Below are 26220 nucleotides of genomic sequence, written 5' to 3'. Positions count from 1 at the left end.
GAGATCCTTCCTAGGGATGTGTAGTTATTATCACAGATTCATTAAGAATTTTGCACGTCTTGCTTCCCCACTAACAGATTTGTTGAAGAAGCATTCCTTGTATGAGTGGGGAGAGGGTCACCAAGTAGCTTTTGAGGAGCTTAAGAGAACATTAGTGACTGCACCAGTGTTAACACTTCCGGACATGGACAAAGAGTTCTTTGTTGTATGTACGGATGCAAGTGGTACCTCGATTGGGGCAGTGTTGATGCAAGGAGGGCATCCCATTGCTTATGAGAGTAGAAAACTTCAAGGGGCTGAATTGAAATATATCACGTATGAGAAGGAGTTATTGGCAGTCATTCATGCTCTAAAGTTATGGAAGCATTACTTATATGGTTCTGCTTTCAAGATTAAGACTGACCATCAAAGTATCAAGCACTTGTTTTCTCAACCCATTGTCTCTTCAAGGCAAATCAAATGGGCTGAATATATTCAATCCTTTGGGCAACCAAATATCGAATATCAGCCAGGAAAGGAGAATTTAGTAGCTGATGCTTTGAGTAGACGGCCCCAAGTTAATCACGTTTCTGTGATTAAGGAGAAATCATTAGGAGCAATGGTTGAAGCTTATCCTTTAGATGAGGACTTCGCTGACATTTATGGGAAGATTCAGCGTAATGAGGTCGGGGATTTAGAGGCTTATTCCATCGTGGAGGGATACCTATTTTTGGGACGTGCCATATGTGTACCCAAAACATTTCGGTATCTAGTCATGAGTGAGTTACATGCGAGTCCATATTCTGGACATAGAGGCATTAGAGGGACCATTGACAATATTGAGAGATACTTCCATTGGCCTAAACTTCGCAAAGAAGTTTCGACCTTTGTTCAACAATGTGACGTATGTCAGCGCATTAAATCTGACACAAGTAAGACTGCTGGTCTTTTGCAGCCTTTGCCTATTCCTTCGGAAAGGTGGGAACACATTACAATGGATTTTGTGTCTGGTTTCCCCAAGGTTGGTCAGTTTGAGTAGATTTTCACTGTTATAGATAGGCTGAGTAAACAAGCTCATTTTATTCCCTGTAAAAAAGAGTTGTCTGCTCCTGAAACAGCAAGGTTATTCATTAGGGAAATCTTCAGGTTACATGGGTTACCAAAATCCATTGTATCCGATAATGATGGCCGTTTCATTAGCAACTTTTGGACAGCTTTATTAGAGAATCTCGGAACCAAACTGAAATTTACTACAGCCTTCCATCCTCAAGGAGATGGACAAAGTGAGAATGCCAATCAAACCATAATTACTTTACTTGGAGATTATGTCCATGATCAACCTAGAAGGTGGCCAGAGTTCTTACCCATGTTAGAGTTTGCTTATAATAACACTGTACATACTTCCACCAGGAAAGCCCCATTTGAAATCATCTATTGGCAATGTTTACCCACTCCAATAACACACTTGGGGGAGCGAATTTTTGCTGCTGACCAGTTTGCTGAGGATATGTCACAGGTTATTGAGCAGGTAAAAGAACATATTAAGAAGGCCCAGGTTCAACAATCCAAGGCAGCCAATAAAAAAAGAAAAGAAGTTTATTACAAGGAGGATGATTGGGTTTTATTGAAGATTGATAAAAGAAGAATCAAGTCAGTGAGAGGAAGTACCAAACATGTCAAGCTAGCACCGAAGTTTTATGATCCATTTCAGATTTCAGCAGCTTTATATCCAAAAGAAGGATCCAGAGCGTATGAGCTGAAGTTACCAGCCCACTGGCGTATGAAGAACATCTTTCATGTGAGCAATTTGAAGAGATACCATGGCAATACTACTGCGTTTTTGGATACTCAGCATCAAGAAGAACCTGAACTTGAAGATGGGACTGAAGTTCTTACTCCAGAACAGATCGTGTACCATAACGAGAAGAGTACTCGTGGAAAGAAGAGATATATGTATTTACTGAAGTTTAGAAACCAGCCAGCTAGTGATGCACAATGGATGGAAGAAGAGTTCTTTACAGATTTTCCACAGATACTCGCAGATTACAAAGAGGCGATGCAATGGCAGAAGTAACAAGAGAAAGTGCACATAAGAGGAAGAGACAAGCAATAATCCAGAAGAGGACTTCTGCTCATTCAAGCAGGAGGGAGTGTCATGACAAGAGAAATGATTATTTAGTTAATTAATAGTCATTAGAACTTTATTATTGTTAGGCGCCAATTTGATGGTGCGGTTATATGTTTGTATTTATGATCGATCAAGCGGTGTAAATAGTACCGCCAAAACTATGTAACATTGGCCAATGATTAGTAATAAAGATGTGCACACACGTGTCTAGGTCCTAGGGGCAATAGGAAAGGGAAAGGGTGCATTAGAGTGCATTGAATGGTAGGTGCATGGGTTATAGGCTAAGGGTAGGTGTAAATGGGAAGATGGAACTTGAGTGATCTCAAGGGACATTAATGAAAGGGTATCACCCTTTCATTCTGAATCTCACGTTGCATTCTTTCTACCACATTGCATTCATCCGTCATCTCTCTCCCACCTTGCATGTAGGTCGAAAAAGAAACAAGTACTCTCACGAGGGCGCTCTTCCCCATTGGAGGGCCAATCGGCATTCAAATTCTGCATGCATTGCACACATTTGCATTTTCGAAAAGTGTGGCTCTTCACATGAGGAACCTCTTCATAGACAAGTTAATTAGTGACAAAGCCTGGGCATCTTTGGCATCCCATCTCCTCTGATTTTGTGTAGGGGCATCAGGTGCAACTGGCCTCACCTGAGCCTACTATCTATCATGGGCATTTCCTCCTTGTTGAGGTGTGCTAGGAGCAATGACTGCAGCTCATAGACAGGCACGCCGCACCTTCACGCCCATAGACTCTTTGTGACCCAAAAGATTCTTGACCGTAAAGTTGCACAGGGCAAAAATTGGTGGAATCCAATGTATCCTACTAGGCCAAACTCTTAAACTGTCTCCAGATTTTGATTCTGATTATGAGCCATCTTCTAAGATGAATGCAAAAATAGTCCCAAATTTCATGTGCTGTGAATTATACTACAACTCCTCCAAGGCAACACTGTTTCACAAGCCAATACTTGGCTAGGCAAATGCAGCCTGAAAACCTCAGTTCTGAACTGATAAATGGACTGTTAGAACAGTACCAAAGGGAATCAAATCTGCCCCAGACAATGCGTGGCTCAAACAAAACACCTCAAAAAGTGAATCAAATGTCACTAAATCAAATCAGAAAATCTCTATTCTGAAGGCAGCACAATTCCACCAAGGTGGGAGAATCACTGATTTGAGACTGTTTTCTCGACTGAACCTATGTGATCATCTTGAACTGAGGTTGACTTAGTTAAAAACAGTCCGCACGCAAAATCGAGTTCAAAACGGAGCGTATGAAGAGAAAAACACTAGCAGCCAGTGGGAAAACTGCTCCAGCTCAAGGGCGCCTAAAAAATCAGTAAAACACCTCCTGAAAATGAGCATAAAAACATTGGAGCCCATTTGGATATCAGCTGCTGCAGCAGAGATTTCACCAAATGATGGTCGCCTAGGTCAAGGGCAGCTCTTGGAGGGCTAAAACAGGGGCAGCCAACAAAGGTACAGGTGGTGCAGCAGAAAATTCCAAAAAACTCAGTTGAGAAGCCACCAAGTAGCTTGAAATCAGCTCCCAAAAAATGGTGCTTTTGCTGTAGGGTGTGTCGCCGAGCTGTGGACAAAAAAGCTCTTGAAGGTATTCTGATCCGAAGTAAGGGTGGCTGAGACAGAAACGAGCTTGGACAGCAACTTTTTTGCGGCTAAATTTGAGTTCTTTGTGACAGAAATTGTCCGAAGGACACGGGAGGTGAGGGGAGGTGCGTGGGAGCAAGGGGCAGCCTACTTGCTTGGATACCAAATGTTAAAGTGTGGAGATGGGGAAAGCTAAAAAACATGGAACTGAGCTGAATTGAGATTTCAAGAATGAGATACAACTTACAAGAGGGCTATCAACATCATAAACCCTATAACCCTAGAATGATTCAAAACTTATTGTACTATTAACTCAACCGCTAACAGTTGGTAGGGGAAAAAAACCTAGAAGGAAAAAGTGCCCCTAACCCTCCTAATTAACTAATATATTAGTCACTGCCTTAAATATGATAATATTTCCAACAATGTGTACGCCTCACATGTCACATTTTGCATGTAGGCATCACTGTAGGAACAAATTCTCTCATGAGGGCACTCTTTCCTCATTGGAGGGATGATTTGGCATAATATTTTTTTTTGCAATTCTATAATCTTTGAATTGAGCGTTCAATCGGACACACATTTGCTACGTTTTGCAGACGGTTTTTAGCAACCAAGATAGATGGCTTCTTTTAGACATTTCATATGAAAAAGGCAAAATCTCTTTGTTTTACAAAAAGATTAGAGCTTCATACTTGTCATTTTCTGTGTGGATGATCTCATCATTAAGATACTCAAATTAGCACTATGCAATGAGTTTGAGATGGCAGATTTGGGGCAATTGAATGATTTTTTGGTATGGAAGTATGCAGCACACTAATGGTAGCTCAGTTGGCTAGACAAGGTATGCTAAAGGTTTTCTAGGAAATTTTACCTATAGGATGATAGCAAATTAAATTTCATTTTCAAGGAGCTAGGATTGAATTCGATGTTGATGTGATGTGTTGGATAGCAAATTAAATTTCATTTTCAAGGAGCTAGGATTGAATTCGATGTTGATGTGATGTGTTGGATGTACATTTAATTTTTTATAGGCAATTAGCGGGCACAGTCACCAGAAACGTTTCGAAATGTAGTATTGTGAAACATTTCAAAACTTTTTGAAACGTTTTTTAAAAAAAGTAAAAGTTTTGAAACGCGGGGTTGTACTCTCTAGTGCCAAAAATTGTATAATATGTCCCACGTACATATGGTATGTTCAAATGATGCTAAACATCTGCCCTTGACAATGGCATACAAAGAATTAAAGTATGAGATATGTATTCTCAAATTTTCTTTTCTATTTGACTCTAGAGCTCACAAATCTCAATGGCTGTGGCCCATGAAATCCATTATCTAACAGGAAATCCAAAAAACATGTCTCGTGAGTAAATGTGAACTAATTACATAAACAGTGAACTATAATGTAAAGACTTTAATGATCAGTGGCGGCCAGCCAGACATTAGATTTATCATTCAACAAACAATTGTCAACAATAGTAAAGACAAGTACCACTGAACAATAATGTAAAGACCATAAATGATCAATAGCCAGTCATTCATCAAATTTATAATTCAGCAGACGATTGTCAACGATAATGTATAAGACTGCAGAGACTGTATGGACAGTAGGGCGCCTCAGCAAGGTGGCTGTATGGAAGGCTGCAGCAGGCTGGATATGCGGGCAGAGGTCCTGCCTCAGGAGGTCGAGGAGTAGGCGTGTCTGCTAGGCGGAAGATCTGGGTTTCCTGGTTTTGGCCTGGTTAGAACCCTGTCTGGGGCTGGAAAGAGCCTGGGCCACTGGCAGATTGCTACATGGCCTGGCGGGGCTGCATGTGGGGCTGTGCCCATAGACCATCAGGTTGGCCCCACAGGTTGAGAGGTCAGCTTTTCTGGTTGGTCGATTTTGGGGGCCCTTGGGCTCACTCATATTATCCACATTGTGAGCAGATTGGAGACTGCCTCAAGGTCCTCTAGAGGAACACATACGTGCAGCAAGGGAGGTTACTCCAGTGAGGTTCAAATAGCTCGTGGGCCTTCACTTCTTGGCTGTCTTCCAAGGCAGCAAGGTGGACGGAAGTCAGAGTGAGCTTCTGCCTCAGCATTGGTTGCACATCAGGGCAGCAAGGAGGTCAAGTCTTCACAGCATACACTGCCTTGTGTTTGGCTGTTCGGGAGGGGAAGTGTTTTGGAAGTGCCATGGAGGTAGGAGAACAGCATATTTTGTAAGTATAGGGGTCCACGTTTTGGTGGTACTTTGGACTTGTCTTTTGTATCGTGTCCATCTCTTGGACAGAAATATTTATTGCTGGTTCTACATCTCTCTCATGAGCACTGTCTATTTACTTGCTTGCACATGTATGGTAGTACACATGAAGGAGATAAAAGTTGGATTGAAATTAACTACACCATTGTGTGAATGCCTGGGCTCTATCTATCTGTCTCTGTTCTTTGAGAAGCTTCCACTGCATACTTTCTGTTAGATGGATTTCCAACATGGTATCAGAGCCCTGAACAGAGATTCACAAGTGGTTGAGCTCGTAGGCGAGGACCTTGGCAACTGAAGGCTTCTGCAACTGAAGGATGGTGCCCCTAAGGACGGATTGGGTTCAGTCAAGTGTATGCCATTCCATTTCTCTTTCAAGTTCATTGTCGTGGTTCTTAATCCCTTACTTTGGGGAAAACGGCCAAATTGGATGGGACCAACTATCCATTATGGAAGATGAAGGTCAGAAGCCATCTTGTGGTAAGAGCAGTGCTATTGGAGTAGAATTGATTCCATAGGCTTCTAGGACTTCTTCCAACTTCGACTGTAGCTATGGTTGTGGCACCAGTGGATCCGGTAGCTGTGCAGAGTTGGGTTGCGCGTGATGCAGAGGCCCTAGCCATTATCATTGGCACACCGGCTGACTCAGGGCTCCCTCACATACAGCTTGTGACCACTTCATTTGCTGCGTGGACTACTCTAAAGGACATGTACGAGATCAATGATGATGCGATGATTTTAGACCTCGAGACGGAGCTATTTTGCATGAGCATGGATGAGGGAGATACGGTACAAGAGTACGTGAGCAAAATGAAGGTTGTATGGGATTAGCTAGTACCAGTTTGTCAAACAACGAATTCGTCAAGGATGGCTAGGCTTTTGCTTGGTATGCTTTTCAAGAGCTATAAGATTTTCGTCACTATGATGATTGCAGGGAAGAGGACAACACTGGTGACATGCGAGGAGCTGATGCCTTTGCTGCTACTATAGGAGGAGGCTGGGGAGTGGAAATTCAATGGTTTGAGCGAAGGGGATAAAGCCCTCTATACCAAAGATAAGACTAAAGGTAAGGGTAAACCTAACAACAGCATGCCCAAGGAAGGAAAGTTTGAGACCATGGGGATGCTTCTGAAGGCGAGAACAAGAAGAAATGGAAGAGCAAGAGGAAGTGCTTCTAATGTGATGTGCCACGACATTTACGACATCTTGCGAAGGATTGTAGGAAGAAGGCGGCGGATCAAAAGAAGAAGAGAGTCCAATTACGATTCAGATCAGAGACACGTAGTTACACTGGAAGATGATAGATATTGTTTTCATTGGACCTTTTTTATAAAGGATTGGGGTAAATTTTTATGTGAAGGGTATGTTGGTTCGTTTGAAGGTCCTTTTACTATCAAACAATCATTGGGATTCTTACCGAGGTCATTATCCCTGGCCCTTGGTCCTTATTCTACCTTTCACTGTATTCTTTTTTGCAAGAGTACACAATGTTTTAATGACTTGGCCTTCAACAAGGTGTTAGACACTTTTAAGTATTTTTATTGGGCATCTCCAATGCTTAAAAATTGAAATAGATGCTTGGTTTTGTAAAGCTTCGTTGAGGTCATCTTTCATCCATAATGATACCATCTGATATTGGCAAGTGAATCATTCTATGTGGGGCATCTCCCACGTTGCTCGACTATCTTGCATCCCCAAGGATGTTTGGCTCTTGTTCTTGTTGGTGCATGCTGGCCTTAATTATGAGGCATTGGAAATTCATGGTATGGGTTAGCTTAATTCTGAGCTGATTCATCAATGTTTTCCAAGCACATGTCAAGTCCACCTTTATTATTATACCTAAGGGTATTACCTTGTCCTTGTTCTAAGATCCTTCTTCTTCACATGTGAGGACACAGATCACTAACCAACACACATGTGGCTACGACAAGGGTTAGTCATACTTGTGCTCTAGAACCTTTTCCTTTGAGGACACAGATACATATGGGGTCACCACAAGATGTTGCATAGACGAGTTAGCCGCCCTTGTGCTTCAGAGCCATTTTCTTTACTTGTGAGGACATAGATCACTAACCCATAGAGATTTGGTTATGACAAGGGTTAAATTGCATGAGACATTACTTTAGTTGGCTTCTTAGCTGTGGGCTAACCTTGTTCTTCATGTGTGGTGAGTGCATGATTTCATGGGGCCTCTTGTGTATCCATTAGTCTTCCAAAAATAACCAAATATGGGCGTGGGTGAGTCTTAGCTCTACTAACGTGTGCTTAATAAGTAGTTGGGTCTTAATAAGTAGTTGGGTCCCCTTATACCTAAGGCAGTGGTTTTAAGCTATACCAAAACTTGTCGGGGCATTTTGCTTTTATAGAAGGCTTCCAAGGGCTCGAAAAGCATGAGGATGTGCAGATTGACCAGGTTTGACCAAGTTTGAATGAGGGCCAAGGCTAGCTTAACCCAATTTGACCCAAGGTGGCTTTGTTTGATGGGATTTAACATTTGGTTTTTAAAGTCCTTAGATTTAATACATGTATCCCATTCAAAATCATGGGAAAGTCACAGCTATGGTAGATTGAAAGGGTTCCCATAAAATGTTTGACTTACCCATATGATTAGACAAAGCATGAGTGAGTTTTGAGGAGGCAGCATTATTTTTCATTATTTTTTGTCAAAAAAATTAATTATTGGATATATTCTAGTCTTATGAGTAAAGGGATAATTTAGAAATGAGGCACTGTAATTTTTGGCAATCTTCTGCTCTATAGAAATTGAGATTGTTAAAAGCGTTCCCTTTTATCTTTTTTAGGAGAGAGATTTAAACTACGTCTGTTTTCGTTGGCCTAATTTTCTGTCAGTATTAAGATCGTGTAAGATTTCTTGCTATTGTTTATAACTCTGACATGACTTTTTCTTGCAGCGTGCTTATGACATATCTTTACCTTACAGAAAGATTCCACCAAGGCTCTCTGAATTTGCCAGTAAGCTGGCAAAACCTGCTATGAACGGGGCAGACTTTCATGCTGAGGCTGCCATTGTCAATTATTTCAGATGCGGTGAGCGATATTTTTATGAAATATATAATCTTCTGTGTGTATGTTCAATATACCTTGCCTTGAGAAGGATTTGCTTGGATGATCATCATTGTTTGACGCATTCTTTACTCTGGCAACCTGCAACATTTAGTGTTAAGTTATATTTAGTCCATCTCTAGGATTATATTTACATACATCTATGCTTCTCACGGCTGCTAAGTTGCTATCATGCAGTAATTGAGCGTGCTTTCTAACCTTTATTTGATATCTTGAATGAGCTTCCTTCATCAAAAGATGACATGTTGGGAGGTCATCTCGATGATATGGAAGCTGATTGGAGCAAGCCCATTGTTAGCATCAGGTATGTGTGATCGTGGATCCCTATATGGCAAAATGGTTAAGCTTTTTCTTTGTATATATGTGTCCTTTGCCTGAATGAAAACAAAAACCAAAGTCTGGTGGTCTCTTATTGGAAGCAATAGGAGCTCACAGATTAAGCGCTGTGTTGCTTGATGGCAATGAAGACCAATTTTCCTGAAAATTTTTATTTTTATCATGTAAAAATAATCTTGCACGTAGAAAGATGTAGCCTGTAGACCATTGCAATATAAGGTTAACATAATCACATGAAAACAGATGCCCTTGTTGCACAAACCTTGGCAATGATCATCTAGAACTTGGGAAAGAAAACGAATACAATTGTGACAAGTATCGCAATGTAGAATGGGGCCAAAGCATCCTGTATGCTCTCTTGGCATTTGGAGAAGGTCCTAGATCACTCCAAAAACATGCATGAAGGCTCTAGCCATGAGATATTCAATACACACTCTCAACTTGCCATTTTTCTTCAGCGCAATCGTGGTTGGGAATCGCTAGTGAAAGCCAAGTCCCCATGGGTACCCTACCATGGGAAGTCACTTTCAAAAAAATGACACTGTGGTGTGCCAACATTCGTACTCATCTTATCAACCTTGGTTTTCAGAAAAGCCCTATGAAGAGCACTCTCTATGTCCACAAGCGTTTACTAATTCTGATTTTATATGTTGATGATATGCTCTTGAGTAGACCTTCCACTTTGTTAGAGAACACAACATAGGGTATGCACAGCGGAAGACTAACCTTAGAGTACAATGATAGAGCCTAGGAACTCACACAGTGGTATACTCAAATCTCAAACTTCTTTCCTCAATGTGTACTTTGCGTAGATGTGTAGACAGTAACTAGACAATGCCCATAAGAAAGATATAGAACCAACAATACATATTTTCATCCAATGTGGACACAATACAGAAAGCTATGTTCACTGTGCCACCCTCTACAGGAGAGTGCTGACTAGATATGGAGCCCTGAACACACAAAACTAACTCTGCGGCATTTTCAAAGTACTTGCATTCGTGCTCTCCTAGAGTTTGACTTGGCCTCATAAGCATGCCCTGCAATCACATCTTCCGACTGATCCACTTGGATAGCCCCTTTCAAGGCAGTACTTTATATGGAACCTTAACCTCCTTGCTGCTTTGAATGTTGGGATATTTGTGATCAAGGTCTTGCTCTAAGGTGCATGTGTGCATCTAGTAGCAGTCACATGTTTTGTGTGTGTGTGTGTGTATAGTGAAGCACACTTAGTACTATCTAGGACCATGACACAGGTGATGATGCAGTAGAAGGCGCTCTCTTTAGGAGGTGCCAATGATTTAGGAAGTCCCTATGATATAGGGCTGATTGCCTTTGATGTAGGAGAGGTGCCTATCATCTAGAACACCCTCTCTCCCACTCTATAAATGAGAGGCTTCTCTCTCACAATCAATAGAACACACTTTTGAATTCTTCTTGTGTTCTCAACTCTTGTCATGATGCATCTCCTCTCTCCCACCACTCCCCAACATGTGGTATCAAAGCTCTAGGTTCTAGAAAACCCTTTAGCCCCCCTAGTTGCCATATCATCATCTTCTTCCCATCTCTCTCCTTCTTCATATTTCTTCCCTGTTCTGTCCCGATTTTTGCTTAAGCTTTTTCTCCTTTGTTTCTACACCATTCATGAGCCAACTGTAGTTTCCCCGTGATAGGACGCACCTCTGGCTCAGAGGAATTAGAGAAATCATCTCTGCTGCTCGTGCTGAGATGTACTCTATCTAGTGACCTCACGTCAAATTCTCTCTGCCGGAGAGTAATTTCGCCCAGCCCTCCTAGCTGCTGTTAGGCGACCCTTTGAGGAAGATACTGATGAATTCTGAGCACTAATGCTCTAGTGGATGAGGAGAAATCAACAAAAAACCAGTTGGGCTTGCTTAAGCTCTTCTGATGACATTCCGCCATTTTGTGCTTGTCTTTGCTGGTGACTGTGGGCTGGTATACAAGCTTCACTTTGGCTTCAAAAGCCCTCTCAAATTTTCTTCAGGGTGTTTGAATTGAGGTCTCCACTTTTCTCTGTTTTTACACTACGTCAAGGCTTCTATACTTGGCAAATGAAAATTAGATTTGTGCTTATGAAGGAGAATTTGTGGGTTTTAGTCAAGCCAGGGAATTAGTCACCACAAGAGGGTGAATCCACCACTACCAAAGGAAAGGAGAAGGGAAGTACAAAGCATGCAAGCATTGTGGAAAGAAAGAAAGAAAGTTTATTAAAGTCTTCGGAAGACCGATGGGCCTATGAGACTGTGAAAATCCTGATACAACAAGCTGTGGTAGTGGAGCTACTAAACGAACATCCATACCAATGCAAAATGCAAAAATGCAAAATGGCAGTCCTAAGTCCTAAGTACAACATAGTCAGGTCGATGGTCGACTATATATCAATCTCAGCATCGTCATCAATATCATCATCATCGGTAGCAGCAAGATATCAGGATGGATGAGGCAGTGGAGACATGAAGTTGGCAATAGAGTGTTGTCGGCCACTCAGAGGTGCGGTCCTGGCACATCTCCTGGTCGTAGTTCTGCGTCTGACCAGGGCTACTATGACTCCCATCGGTCGGGCTCCGACTCTGAACAAGGAGGGGATGTCCCCAAGTGTGATCTGTGTGTCGACCCTCTGTCTGAGGTGTCGGGTCACAGATTCCGGGTCATGGTCATGTCGAGGCCTCGTCTTGTGGGGGTCCATGTGATCTAGCTGAAAGAACTCCGTGATAGAGCTTTGAGAGGGATCAGCCGAGGAAGAAGTCTGCTCCTGTCTCCGTGCTTGGAGTATCCTCTCATGGTGTCTAAGTGCCTCCTCATGAATGAAACCTGCCAGACACCGCTGGTCTGGGTAGGAGAGGAAACAGGCCAAAATCCCATAACTATCGCTGAAGAGGCAGTGGAAACGCCCTCGGATCTCATAGCACACAGGACACTTGAAGATGAAATGCTCCTCTGTCTCAACCTCCTGCATGTCACATAGTGTGCATATGCGCCTCTCCCTGGGTAGTCGCTTTGCTCTGCTGCTCTTGATGCGAAACCTGTGTGAAGAGACTCGGAACTGCCCAAGAGAGATCCTTAGCGAATGGGGTAGGTGAATCTGCGTGTATCCAGGTGGGTCAATGAAACCCTCCGCTGTGATATGTAAGAAGTGATCTCTGTAGAAGCTAAGATTCACTGGGAGTTCACTCAGTTTCAACCAGGTCCAAAATGTGTGTAGCTGTAGTAGATCCTCACGGATAACCTGGTTGACCTAGTGTGATAAGAGGGGAGAAAACGGAGCATCCATGCTGTATTGGAAGGGAGGTAGTCTATCCATGTGGAGCCCCAATTGCTCAAACCATCTCTCTGTATGTGCATACTAGCACCTCTGGTCTCCTCCTGTTGCAAGTGCCATAGAAGAGGATAGAGCTATCCATGGTAGCCTGCTATGCCCCGAGGTATAATCTCCATATTCCCTAACTCGGTACAGATACATGATGACCTGAAATGCAGCATCTAGCTATAAAGGGGGTGACCCAAACTCGGCCTGAATGATCTGGTGAGGAACGGATGACTTACCACGAATCATCCGTGATAACATGAGAACCTGTAGCCGCTCCACACGGTCCCACTCTATACCGACAAGTCTGGCCCCCAACAAGGGCTGCCGTACATCCCCGCTGGTCGTACCAAGGAGTCAAAAAGCAACCCCTTGGTACGTGGATCTTGAAAGTGTGAGCGGAAGCACTGCCTCTCTAGTCTGGCCAATGAAGCATACCCTCTACTCAAGCGTGCATGCATTGCGTGTCTCATAGTGAAGCTGGGTCCGGAGAAGATAACCCAAGATAAGTGTATGATGAAACTATCTCAACAGATGACCCCGCAAATGTGAATTGCTCTTGACACATGATGGCTGGAGATGTATTGAAGATTATGACCTTGGTTTTACCCAGCTTGACCTTCAAATCATAAGACTCACAAAAGGACTGTAGTGCGTCTAGGTGTCTCTGAAGCCCCTCTGTTGAGAAAGACAAGAGAGCCACGTCATCTGTATAGAGCAAAATCTGGATTAGCGTGCCCGCAAGAGAGCAACCTACATCCCCCTATATCTGCATCACTGTCTCAAGCTCATCAATGTAGAGGCCAAACAAGGTAGGCGACAAAGGACACCCTTGTTTGACCTCGATGGTGCTCATGATCTTGTCTGTCCATCCGGGTCTTGCTCGAACTCTGCCTGAAACTCTCTCGTAAAGTGCCATGACAGCCCAAATGATCTTCTAGTCATAACCCAAGTCCTGTAGGTGTCGTATGAGGTGGGCTCTCGGAATCGTGTCAAATGCCTTGTAGAAATCCACAAAGCAACAATAAACCCTCTACTTTCGTGACCTCGCCTCCTCGATGATACATCTGAGCGTGAGAATGTGGTCCATGGTTCCATGATCACGCCGGAATTCGGCATGTCTTGTTGCTCTAAGTCCTCGATACTCTGCAAGTCTGCTAACCTCGGAGTCAAGTACTGATGCATAAATCTTGGACATGACATGTCCAATCATAATGGTCCTATAGTTCTCCGGGCTCATGGGATCCCTTGCCTTGTGGATGGGTGAGATAGTGTTAATGGTCCAAGTGTGGAAATCCCCAACAAACAGCTTTATTAAAAAGCTTTGCTAAGATCGGGGGTAGGAGGTTAATCCCATATGCAATGAACTCAGTGTGTATAGCCCCTCATGATTCTTCGCTCGGCCATTATGAAGTTTCATTACGGCATCCTTTACCCCTCCTCTAGTGAAGAGGGTGCAGGATGTGGGACGAGGCATGTGTGAGAGGTTAGGGACTGGCTGATTTGGGATGTCATAAGTCTAGTTTCTTCCTCCGTACCGGTCTACGATATTCACGTAGCGTGTCTGGTGCGCTCGAAAGACTGTTTTTGGTTTTGAATTTGAGTTGACAACGTAAAGCCTTACACTCATCATCGTACCAACTATTACAGGGTACGGTTCCAAGGGGTGGTGGGCGGGTGTGTTAGAAATGACCCAACAGAGGGTACACGCATCGGAAATAATGCCCAGGAGCTCACACAGTGTGCGGTGTGGGTGTGGAATCACAAACTTCTTTACTTATGTGCATTCAATAGGTGTGCAGACTCATCAATAGACAATGAACCAAACTAGATAGAGAAACCACCAAATAATATATTTCCGTCCACAAATATGGACACAATACAAAATAGACAGATCCAGAGTCCCACCAATGGTGTGGTCCTCTGATCTTACCACAAAGTCCTTCTCCTATCTGCTGGCTTTCTCTAGACTAGAGTCCGCGTGCTCCACCTCGAGCGTGAGTAGACTTTCCGTCTAGGATGATCCTCTCCACCTTGCTGTCTGGAAACCAGCCTAGGTGGGCAGCTTCCTGGCTAAGTCTGCAGCCCTGCTAGCACCTCTCTATCCTCCTGAATGTAGGTCCAGAGGGTGGCTACCTGCTGCTCCTTTCTGCTCTGGATTTGCTGCTGCAAGTGATGTTGAAATGAGGCCTGACTGGCCTCCTTATATAGCCTTCAAGGGCCTGGCCAGCCAACCGACCCAGCAGCCCTAGAAAGGGCCGACTGCTGGTCGGTTCAGCCACCTGCCCCTGACCGACCCACAGCTCCCTATTTATGGGACTGTGGGCTGCCCTTTTGGGGCACACATTACAAGGGCTCTTGGCCCACCTTTCAAGGGCAGATGCCCTATAAATACAGGGTCCAGCCCCCCCCAAAACCTACTGCAGACAGTGCGCCTCCTGTCTAGATCCATCGCAATCTGTCCCAGACTGTCTTGCCTCTGCTCCGGGCTTGTTCCAGCTCTAGGGCTCCTGCCTGAGCTCCGTATGTGACCCTGAAACCAGCCGTACAGCAGGCATCTGTAATCCGTACAGATCTGCGATCCTTCCACACTTTCCTGGCCCTCTGTCCTGCCCATAATAGTTCTAGATGTGCTGCCCACATGCCAGCCATGATGCTGTCTATGTGGCAGCCCCTTTCTTTCTTTTTCTGTTGGGTACTGCCCTAGGTCTCCCTCCCCCATGCTCTCCTCATATGGGGGCTTACAGATGGGGAGGTGACCTTTCCAACAGGGTGGTGTGGGGGAAAGCGTGAATGGCAGCCTTGTGTAGTGAGCAGATGACAAGGGCAGCACGATCCTCCAAAAGGGGTATGAAGTCGATATAAGCGAGAAGTATGTACAGACGGCCAGAGTAAGAAGGTGAGTGATCCCGATCAAAGCGTATATCGTGGTAGGTGGAGTAAGCACTGAGTGGGGTGGAAGGTGTTGTGCGAAGGGAGGTGGAGATGCTAAAGAAAAGGTATGTATGATCAGCCCCTGGGAAGAGAGGTGCTACAGTGAAGTCAGTAATGCGAGATGTGAAGACAGGGGATCCCAGCAAAGTGGGAGGTCTCAGGGGGAAAGTAGCAAATTGTGACAAACAAATCCCGGTTGTCCATGTGTTGAATCTAGATCCAAAGAAATCTGGAATGTGTATCTCTCCGCTCTATTGAAATGGTCCCCCGAAGTGTGGATCTGAAAAGGACTGCAACTCCACCTGAACTTGAACTCCTCCTGTATCCTCGTCTCATCTCTGTAGGCAGACTCCCATGTATATCTGTTGACTATTGGAAGAGAGTCAATAAGAGGTACTCTGCCTTGAGTTGTCCCCCAAAAATGAATGCATTGTCTTTTACTTTGGTTGATGGTATTGACCACCCAGCTCAGAGTAAGGGGGGATGACGAGTGATGGTTTGCCCTTGCCGGTCGCAAGCTGATTGAGAAGTCACTATCACACGGGAGGTGTTGGATAGTTGGACTTGCTCTTTGCAGTATTGCGGTGGAGGGGGGATCGGTCTACTCTTTGCGTATTGGGTCTCACACTCTTTGCTCTGAAGGGAGGTGTTGAAGATATCATAGCCAAAGAGTGTGTTGGTGTGTAGTATTAGGTGATCTAGTACTAGTCTATGTGTGTGAGTCATGTGTGAGTGCCACATGTCATCATGGGACTTATCCCATATGCACTTGGTGCTAGTGTGTGAATGTGTAGCCTATATAAAGGCTCGTACTTCACTTGTCGTGATATACTTGATGAATGAATGAAAGCCTTCTTCATGTCTTCATTTGAGCATTAGAGCAAGCGGGTCTTATTCAGGGACTCAGACAGGATATCATATAGCTCCGACAGGAGGTCACAGCCATACACACTGTCGCAAGGAGTACCCCGGTGGTCGAGGCACATATTGCGAGCATGCAATCTGCTATTGAGGAGACTTCCATATGCGTTGACGTAGCCAAACGGAAACCCGACCGTTTCGGCTACCCTCATGGAGCAACAGCAGAGAGCCAGTAAGGTTCTCAACATCAGAGTATGCAGAATCCCACACATTGAGGCTACACCAATGGTAGATGCGACTGCATTCGTGGCCGCTACCCTAGGTGTGGCTGAGCACAGGATAGATCAAGCATGGCGGGTGGGGAGAGATCCCAACCAAGAGCAACCCCTGATCATACGGTTTCATGACACTCAGGCACGACTTTCAGCTCTACGACATAGGTCAGTCCTTCGAGATCAGCCAACGATCTCTATGGATGAGGACCTCATGCCTCTACATGTTGAGGAGAGGCGCTCTTTGCTGTAGCAGCGGGATCAAGTCCGGAAGGAGGGAAAGTGGACAGTGGTACGAGAGGGACGACTTCTTACAGGCCCCGGTAGGGCACCTGTCCCCTCCCCTACATAGGGAAGCGGGGTGTATGAGACTCAGATATCCGAGACCCTGTCCTACACCATTTGAAACTATAATGGTACCTTATGGTCAGAACCAAGGTACTTCTCGGAATCCTATACAGGCCACGACATAGTCTTTTATACAGAGACACATCAGAGTCCAGAGCGCCCCAAATACATTCAATTTAGAGCGACAACTCAAGGCTAAGAACCTTTATTTGACTCAACACAAACACACATAAAGCTAAGCATCATCTACCTCCTCAAAGAGGAATCGAGTTCAGTAGATGTAGCATAAATATTCTTGAGCTTGTCCAGGCTCTCCTTAGCTGAAGTAATGAGGTCAAGTTGATGAAGCAAGTTGTTGACCAACCTCACACCAATAAGCGCCAATTCATGCTGTTCATCCCTAGCTGGAAGTAGAGTTGATGAGTCTTCACCAGAAGGACGAGGCTCCATCGTGTTAGACTAAGGTAATAGATTTCACAGCAGCAAATGAAGAGCCAGCAAGCTGAAATGAATAACCAGCAAGTAGAGGGGCTGGTCTAAGGCTCTGAAATGGATCAACAGTCTTCACAAATGCGAGGTGGTTGAAGAAATGCATGAATAAACGTTTCCAGCAGCTGGTTGATGACCTCGGAGGCTCTAAAATGCAAATCCTAATGAAAACACAGCAGAAATATGCACCGAGATGTAGAACTGAACCAGAAGAGGAGCTGTTGAGGTCGTTATAACTGTTCGAAGTGCTGGAGCAGAAGTGTAGGTATTCCAAAGCACAACAGCAGGTCCGAAATCAACAAAGCGGTAGCTGTAGATGCTCCAAGTGTGAAGGCAGGTCTCAAAATTTGTAAAGCCGCTTAGCCGCTCAGCAAGACAGCTCCAAAATGCAAAGGCGGCTGTTCAAGGTACACCGAGGTGCTGCAGCAGGTCTTCAAGCAGAGAATTGGCTGATGTAGATGTGCTGGAAGGCCAGAAACAGCCCCGAAATGCCTCTGTTGAAGACGGCTATGCAGCAGTAGCTCAGAAACACTCGGAAATGCCTTCAATGACCTCAAACTTCTACAAGCGATGTGCACAAATGGTCGGCTCTGCTGCAGCAGCTTAGAAACCCTAGATTCGGTGATGAAGAGCTCCAAAACAGCCTTACGAACCACACGTGCACGTGCCTCTTGCAAGAACTGCCGACCAGCAAGCTATAAAGGCCGTGAAGCAGCGCCCGAGGGCGGCAATGGAGGCGAGCTGTGGACAGGCAGAAATGGAAGCAAATGGCTTAGGGAAGGAGAGAGCTAGAGGTGGAAATGAGCAGGCTGCATAGGAGAGGCGGCTAAGTAGAATTAGGATTAGGGCAAGGGTGATGAATTAGGGTTAGAGAAAGGGTGATGTGGCAGCTATGGAAGGTGGCTCTGATACCATGTTAGAAACATGGTGAAGGGAGAGAGAGAGAGAGAGAGAGAGAGAGAGAGAGAGTTAGGGTGTGAGGAAATAATGCTCAAATGAAGACATGAAGAAGGCTTTCATTCATTCATCAAGTATATCATGACAAGTGAAGTACAAGCCTTTACATAGGCTACACACTCTCACACTAGCACCTAGTGCATATGGGATAAGTCCCATGATGACATGTGGCACTCACACATGACTCACACACATAGACTAGTACTAGATCACCTAGTACTACACACCAACACACTCTTTGGCTATGATATCTCCAACACAAAGGCCTAAGATTAATCCTTGAACATGCAACAGAGAGAACCATTTGGGGGGGGGCTTTATCCCATTGTTGTAAACCTTGACTCTTGGGCACCCCTGCTAGCATGAGATCCTAGCCATAGACTTATCCTTGGCCACTGTGAGATGGCATGTGAAACTATGTATCCTTGATGTAGCATGAGGCAAACCCTTGAAGAACGGGGGGGGGGGGGGGTAATGTTGGGATATTTGTGATCAAGGGCTTGCTCTAAGGTGCATGTGTGCATCTAGTAGCAGTCACGTGTGTGTGTGTTTGTGTAGCGAAGCACACTTAGTACTAAAGCACACTTAGTACTATCTAGGACCATGACACAAGTGATGATGTAGTAGAAGGTGCCCTCTTAAGGAGGTGCCAATGATTTAGGAAGCCCCTATGATGTAGGGCTGATTGCCTTTGATGTAGGAGAGGTGCATATGATGCATCTCCTCTCTCCCACCACTCCCCAACATTGAATGCAGCCCAATCTAAGGCACAAGCTTCGTCTGTGATCCTGTCTTCCTTGCTTCTCTTGAGGACAGCCAATAGTCAAGACTCGTGAGCTCCTTGTTCCTGCAAACAACCAGCTCCCTTGCTGCCTTGTATCCTCCTGGATGGCACCTTGAACCAGGCTGTTGTGCTCCCAAAAGTCACTAACCAAATGGATAGTGAATGAGCCCTGAAGGCTTCCTTTTTATAGGCCCCAATGGACCTCCAAAATAGTCTGACCAGTCAGCCTGAATAGCTGACCCAGCCAGCCAACCTTTGGGTCTATATACCCGACTCTGTCTGCTGGCTTTTCCTGTCCCACCTGGACACATGGCAGCCTGCCACTGGCCCAGGCCTTTTGCTGCATGGTTCCAGCCTGTTTCTAGGCCTTGGTCCAAAATCCATGTAGAAACACCTTATCCATCTAGAAATCAATGCTCACCCTTTGGACGTCTGCCTAGGATAGATGCTCCCTCGTGAGCCCCTCAAATGATAAGAAGCCATGCTCAATAGCTTAGGTGGTGAATGGATGCCTCAGCCCACAAAAGACGATGTGATATCGCTAATTCATCTAATGATAGCGCTCATGAGCGGATTGGTACAAGGTGACGATTCCATGAGGAGCCCAGGTCTCAAAATCAACTCTGTGAACTTAGCTTGTAGGGGGGGAAGTGGGTGAAGAATTCCATGACAAGATTAATTATTGTGATCCAAGATTAGTTAGCCTTGGTGGGTGAGAACCTAGACACTAAAAATAATCTTGGAAGGCTAGTGCTAGCAAGCTGCCCAGAGTTATTAAGGCTTTGTGACACCTTTGACCATGGGTCAAAAGCGAAGCCTAAGCACTTTGAGGCACTCCTTTTGGAAGAACAGCTAAGGATGAAAATGTATGATGGCAGTGAAGCAATTGACAAAGTTCAAGATACGCGAGCAAAGGGCAAGAACAAAGGGAAGTAAAGATGTGGAAAAAAGGAGGATGGACAAGAGAGAGGGACGGCAAAGAGAAGCCCAAGGCCAAGAGTAGACGGTAAAGAGAAGCCCAAGGAGGAGACCAAGAGCATCAACAATGTAGCTATCAACGAATCATTCCTCATAATTAAAGAGAGATCAATAATTGGAAATGTGAATCTCAACCAAAAAATGTCTCATGTGTGGACTAAAATGACTAAAATGAAAATGTTTAGACTTCACAAGCAGTTGTAGCTTGAATGAAGAGATTTTGGACTACCTTTTGATTAGCCTTCTCCTTTAGTGCTAGCCTTCATCATGGCTGAGTCTGCCCTTCACCTCCGGAGTGCCAATAGAAACTCAGTACGAAGACTTTGTATAAATGGATGCTCAAGTATGTGTGGGTGTGTGGATTTGTATGTGAGAGCATATTTTTATACTATGGTCTACACCCACTGTTGGGCGCTGATGACGTTAGTGGGGATGTCATAGTAGCTAGTCCCTACTATGCATGATGGAGTTTATGGTTTTCAACCTTGTGAGTGACTATCATGAGATTGAAACTGCACTATGTTGTGTTTTTAGAGGATGAGTTTGGGAATGTTCCTGGATTCATCTAGGTATATAAATGTCTCATGTGTGGACAGTGGTGCCACCAGGCATATGACCAACAAAAGGGAGTGGTGTAGCTCCATTAGACTGTGTCTTCATTGAAAGTCGGTGGGCAGCTAGAAATGTTTGCTGAAGGTGATTGGAAGTGCATCTTTTATCACATAGGTTAGGTAAGACTTATTATTTATAAACTCTACAAGAATTTTTGTTGTTCATGCTATAACTCCTCCAAAGTCTACATGTACCATCAAGAAAGCTTCTCAGGTCTTTGTTGGGAATGTGGTTGCTCAACCTTTCTCCTTTTCATCCATGTCTTTAGCTGAGTGAAAAACTTCACAATGTGTTCTAACAAACACTTCCTTTAACAATGGTTAATTTGCTTGCTTGTCCATCATGTAACAAGCACCTAAGAATTGTAGATGACAATCAGGCCTTCTGCCACTCCACAAACCTTTACTTTAAAGAGACCACTCTTTGTGACTCCTTTAGCAACCTACTTCTTGTGTTTCAAGGATCCTCACACCGTAATGATTGAACTTTGGCTTCATTCCATTCCTAGCCTTGTACATAGGGAGATGACCCTAATCTCATATGTATCAGAAGACTAGGCCAACTTGGTGGACTATGCCGTGATTGATGGTTAGTAGCCGAAGATGTTCGATCAAACAGATCGTGATCCAATAGGGAGGATGCTATGGAATCAAAGATTGATTGTGCCTAGAGCATTGGATGACACATCTTCCACGACAATGTCAAGCAAATTGGCTCCCCTGCAACAGCATAAAATGTATTTCGGCCTGTCTGAAACTTCGAAACACTACAGGCTTGAAATATTATATTGAAATGCATGAAATGCACACGTTTCCATAAAGATAAAATTTCAGAGAAGCCATCCTCTTATGCCATTTCAAGGGAGTGACAGTGGTTCATCAATTGTCTCTGATTGCATTGAAGAGAGGTCACTTTTTAAAATAGCCAGAGTGTACGCTATATGTACATATGGGCAAGTAGTAGCTAAGCTGCTTACAAAAGTGTTACATATAATATTGTCTGCACATTTAAGGATTGGGTGTAGCAAATTGTTGATTTGATCCTGTGCTCCACTAATAGTCAGCCTTAGGGCACCTTTGTACTCTTTTTTTGTTGGCCGGGGGCGCGGGGGGGGGGGGGGGGGGGGGTTGAGACGCTGTGCTAAATAATTTTGTGATTTGTAAAAACTGTTCTGCTATTTGTTTGTAGCTTTTCATATGCTATGCGGAACGATATTTTTGTAACGATAAGACAACATTTCAATGACTCAGGAGAGGTTTTTGGCAGCTTTGGATGCAAGGCCATATTCTTACTAGGTGGTAGATCAAGGGAGGAGAATCCAACTGCAATGTTTCTCAGAAGTGGAGATGTAGTGCTGATGGCAGGACCTGCCAGAGGTTGCTTTCATGGTTGGTTCTGCTACTTTTTGACCTTTGTTCATCAACGCAGTCTCAGTGAAAAACCTTCTGGTGTATAGATAATGAATGTGGTGCACATCTGCAGGTGTACCTCGTATATTCGTGGACCCTGATGAGTCTGACCTGCCGGATTTCGATGGTTTTGATATATCCTTTGCACCATTCATAGATTACATTAGAACATCAAGAATCAATTTAAATATTCGGCAGGTCTTCTGAAGTCCAGTTTGGTGAGGTTCAGAATTGGAAGATGCTTGAAGGATCCACTATATGTATTTCTACATGTTTAGTTGTCCTTGGAGAAGTTACTCATTTCTTGTCAGTTAAGTCGTGAATTTGAACACCTAGAATTGCTAGCCTGGTAGTTCTATAGCTTGGACCGTGAGTGGTCCTTGTTGATCCTTTTCCTCGATATAAACTACTCATTTGGACCATTTGGCCATACGTGAGGCGTTCCCCTTCATCAAGTGGGAGATATCTCAAGAACTCACTTTATTTAATTCACATGAAATACAAACATGTTTTTCTGGGGGCCGCAAGCATTACAATCAAGCTGCAGATGCCATTTTCATTTGAGTCATTCTACCTGTAAATGAATCGAATGCATTTTTGAAAGGAAGCCTTAAATAATTAAGATTTTTTGGAGTTGAAAAAAAAACTCTCTTTAAGCTATAAGGGAACATCCTCTTGCATTTCTGGCATTATAACCTAACCAAGCATGTTATTCCCTTCTCTCTCGTATATTTTCCTTTAATTATGATGCTAGAATATAGTTTTCTCATGGTCATTAGAATCTAGCACGTAGGGAAACAACGCTAATTTTTATTGTGCAGGTGGATTAGAGACTTTTTGCATTCGCTGCGTGTAGATGTGTACATGAACATATCTCAAGTACAATACGAGAGCTGTATTGGAGATTACATTTTCTTTCTTCTTCTTTTCTTTTTCTTTTTGGGTGGGGGGGTGGGTTGAGCCTTGCATACATTTCCCATCTTCGATTAGTGCTTAAAAGTTTTATATTTACATGAGAGCAAATCAATGACATGACATGAACTTGGATCTGACTTTTTCCTTGACCACAGTTTTTACTGTCTTATGTGCATATTTGATGCACATCTTATTTTAAACAAGCAAGCATCTAAGTGGAATTGGTTAAGCCCAATGGGGATGGGCATTTGAATGCTTTGCGTGTGTTTTCCATTGTACTTAAAGCAAGCCAAATAAGCCAAGCCCAATGCACAAGAATGGCATTAGGACAAAAGGTGTATTAGCATTATTATTATTAGTCTTGTTGTTTGTGAAGATTTCATGCATTAATTATGTGATACTACATAAGATTGGGTTTTCTTTATTCACCCCGTGCTCTTAGGGATAGCATAACTCATGCCTAGGTGATTGTACTTTAGTTACAGCTATCTTTGTATAATGGTTCTATGTTGTCAAGCTGTGCATAATAGAATCTTGATTGATATTGGTCTTGTTGAATGTCAGTACTTTGAACTTTTCGACCCGTTCCTCGATCTTCTTCTTTGAGTTTGGTGAGGCTAAGAAGATGGGAAAGAAGGATAGGGTGCAAAGACTTTGAAAAGAGAGCGGGGGTTTATGACTTTAGAGAGGGGTATAAAATAAGGAAAGTGAGGTGGCTTTTTCAAAGGTAGGGAGACCTTTGAATGACGTGGTTGCTATGTGTATTTCTCTATGCATTTTTTTGCGCAACGATAGAAGTCTGCTTTGTGTAATATAATTGCAGATTTCCCTTACGGCTTCTTCCACATATGCTTTCTCTCACAAAAGCTTGTTTGCTTCCCCAATCCACTGACCGCGGCACGTAAACAGATGAGCAGTTGGTGGCATGGCGAACCTTCATCCTGCGCCATTGCTGAGGCTTGTGGATTTTAGAGAATAGTAAGGCTAAGAGCACATCCCCATGGACAGGCGAAATTGGAGGATCGTCAGCCAAGATATCCGTGCGCAACAATTACAGCTTATCTCTTGGAATGACAGTGAGTATGAGCTCGCGTTATGAGGATGGGTCTAAATCTTGAGCGTTGCGTAGAGCTTATTGTGGCATCGATTCGCAGGCTGCTATAGTAACCTGATAGCCTTAATGAGGTGGCTGCATAGCATAGATATGATTCAAGGCTCAAGCCCAAGATTGGAACTTGGGAGTCGAGAGCTTCAAAGCTATATGAGTTGTGACCTTGAACTCAGTCTAGACAGCCATGAATCACGATCTTCGTGAAAATTGAAGTCTTTAAATCTCCTCAATCAATCACGACCTGCTTTGATACCAATGTGACGAGACCTCAGACCTAGAGGGCTTCTTCTTTGATTTCTTCCTAACCACAAATTCCCTGAGCTCCTCCGATGCCTCTCGTGAACTGCCTTTAGTTCCTTTCCTCATCCACTTTCCATCTGGACCTCTCCTTCCAGAATCCTCCCCCTTGCTCACAGCACTTGCCACTTGGCCTCCAGCTTTGGTGCCACATGTCCCACAAGGGACTCCTCTCTTTATAGCCCTCTCTAGGACTCCTTATGCACCAACTCATAAATGCCTAGGCCTAGGCATGACCCTAGATCCAAGCCCTTTAGGCCCTATTAATGCAAGTGCTACCAAGCCCTCTAGCTTCCCGCCTTATACTGTGGTCACACGGTACTATTGTTGACGTAACATTTAGGATGATCTGAAGTAATCCCTCGGTCCCCCATCAGATAATACAGGCAGAGTTTGCCATGACCCCTCTCCAGGTTGATGCCATCTTTCACCTCGTGAGAGACTTCCAAGACTGGCACTAGAGTCCTCCATATGACTATCTGAGAGTGGCACAGGTACAGCATGGTTTGCACTCATCATTGCATGGTTTACTAGTCACGAGATTGAGATGGATCGGCTTCCCCTGTTTTAGTATAGCATGGATGCATCGCCCGAGTCGATCCCACAAGATGAGATTAATCGCATCATACGATTAGATCTCCTCCAGCTCCACATATCTCGCACTTGGGGGGGGGGGATCAGGAGTTCCCCACCAAGACCTAACTCTACTATGACCACTTTCTGAGAGTATCAGAAGACGGGCTCATCATCAGACCTCAGTATCTCGAGGACAGAGGAGTCTCACATGCACTGAGGATTGCCATCGAACAGATGCGAGTCTCATCCCATCAGCTGAGGATCGAGATAGGGAGAGCTACACGCATACCCAGAGAGCGGCAGACTTGCAGGTTATGCACCCTGGGGGCGGTCGAGACAGAGAAGCACTTTCTGTGTGTCTACCCAGCCGACTATGAGATCCGAGGGTGCTACCACTGGAATATAGCTTTGGCCCACTCTCATGACTGATCCACTTCTAGGACCAGGTTTGTATTGGGCTCTACCTAATGGAGATGCGATGACACAGGGAGATACTACTACGACATATCAGAGAGCAGGAGGATGGGACCACCGCACCACAGGATACCGAGGCAGATTGAGAGCAGAGACAGGTCACGGATTTCTATGCATTTGACTCAGCCCCAGGGCACTCTAGGATAAAGGAGGAGGAGCTAGTCGACATGAGAGATATCGATCAGTGGAGGTAGCCAACACAACACTATCAGATGAGGGCACAGAGACCATACAGGGCGCGATAGGCGATCAGAGCACACACGATCAAGGTTTGACCTATTTTAGCTCTCCTTAGGGGAGATCGACCGAGGCAAGGCATCACTCTTGACATAGCCCATTGGATCCAAAGATCGAGGAGACCACGTCCTCCACCACCACGGGAGACATCTCGACAGATGCAAATACGTGATTGGTGACAAAGTCACACCCTGATTAGTTGTCAATATGTGATTTAGGATGGTATTTAATAAGGAACATTCTTAAGCTTTCAAAG

At 44.3% G+C, this 26220-nt stretch overlaps 1 protein-coding gene across 2 annotated transcripts in view; it reads left to right on the top strand.

Moving 5' to 3' along the window:
- The window catches only part of LOC147888255 (oxidoreductase, 2OG-Fe(II) oxygenase family protein), a 57905-nt gene extending 34948 nt beyond the window's left edge, over window positions 1–22957 (top strand). The window contains exons 4-7 of one of the 2 annotated variants that reach the window (XR_015543105.1): window positions 8878–9013; window positions 9287–9353; window positions 22196–22333; window positions 22428–22565. Coding sequence is in view for 1 of the 2 variants with exons in the window: in XM_087393442.1 (XP_087249568.1) it covers window positions 8878–9013; window positions 9287–9353; window positions 22212–22333; window positions 22428–22561 (459 nt within the window). In the remaining variant the exon portion in view is untranslated. Of the gene's footprint in view, window positions 1–8877; window positions 9014–9286; window positions 9354–22195; window positions 22334–22427 lie in introns of both variants that reach the window. The other variant, XM_087393442.1, reaches the window with a different exon arrangement.
- Window positions 22958–26220: the final 3263 nt, after the last annotated feature.

The sequence above is a fragment of the Dipteris shenzhenensis genome, chromosome 22, assembly GCF_047967505.1.
Source record: "Dipteris shenzhenensis isolate YYH24624 ecotype China chromosome 22, Dip_SZ_1.0, whole genome shotgun sequence".
NCBI lineage: Eukaryota > Viridiplantae > Streptophyta > Polypodiopsida > Gleicheniales > Dipteridaceae > Dipteris > Dipteris shenzhenensis.
This window is presented reverse-complemented; position numbering and strand designations above follow the sequence as displayed.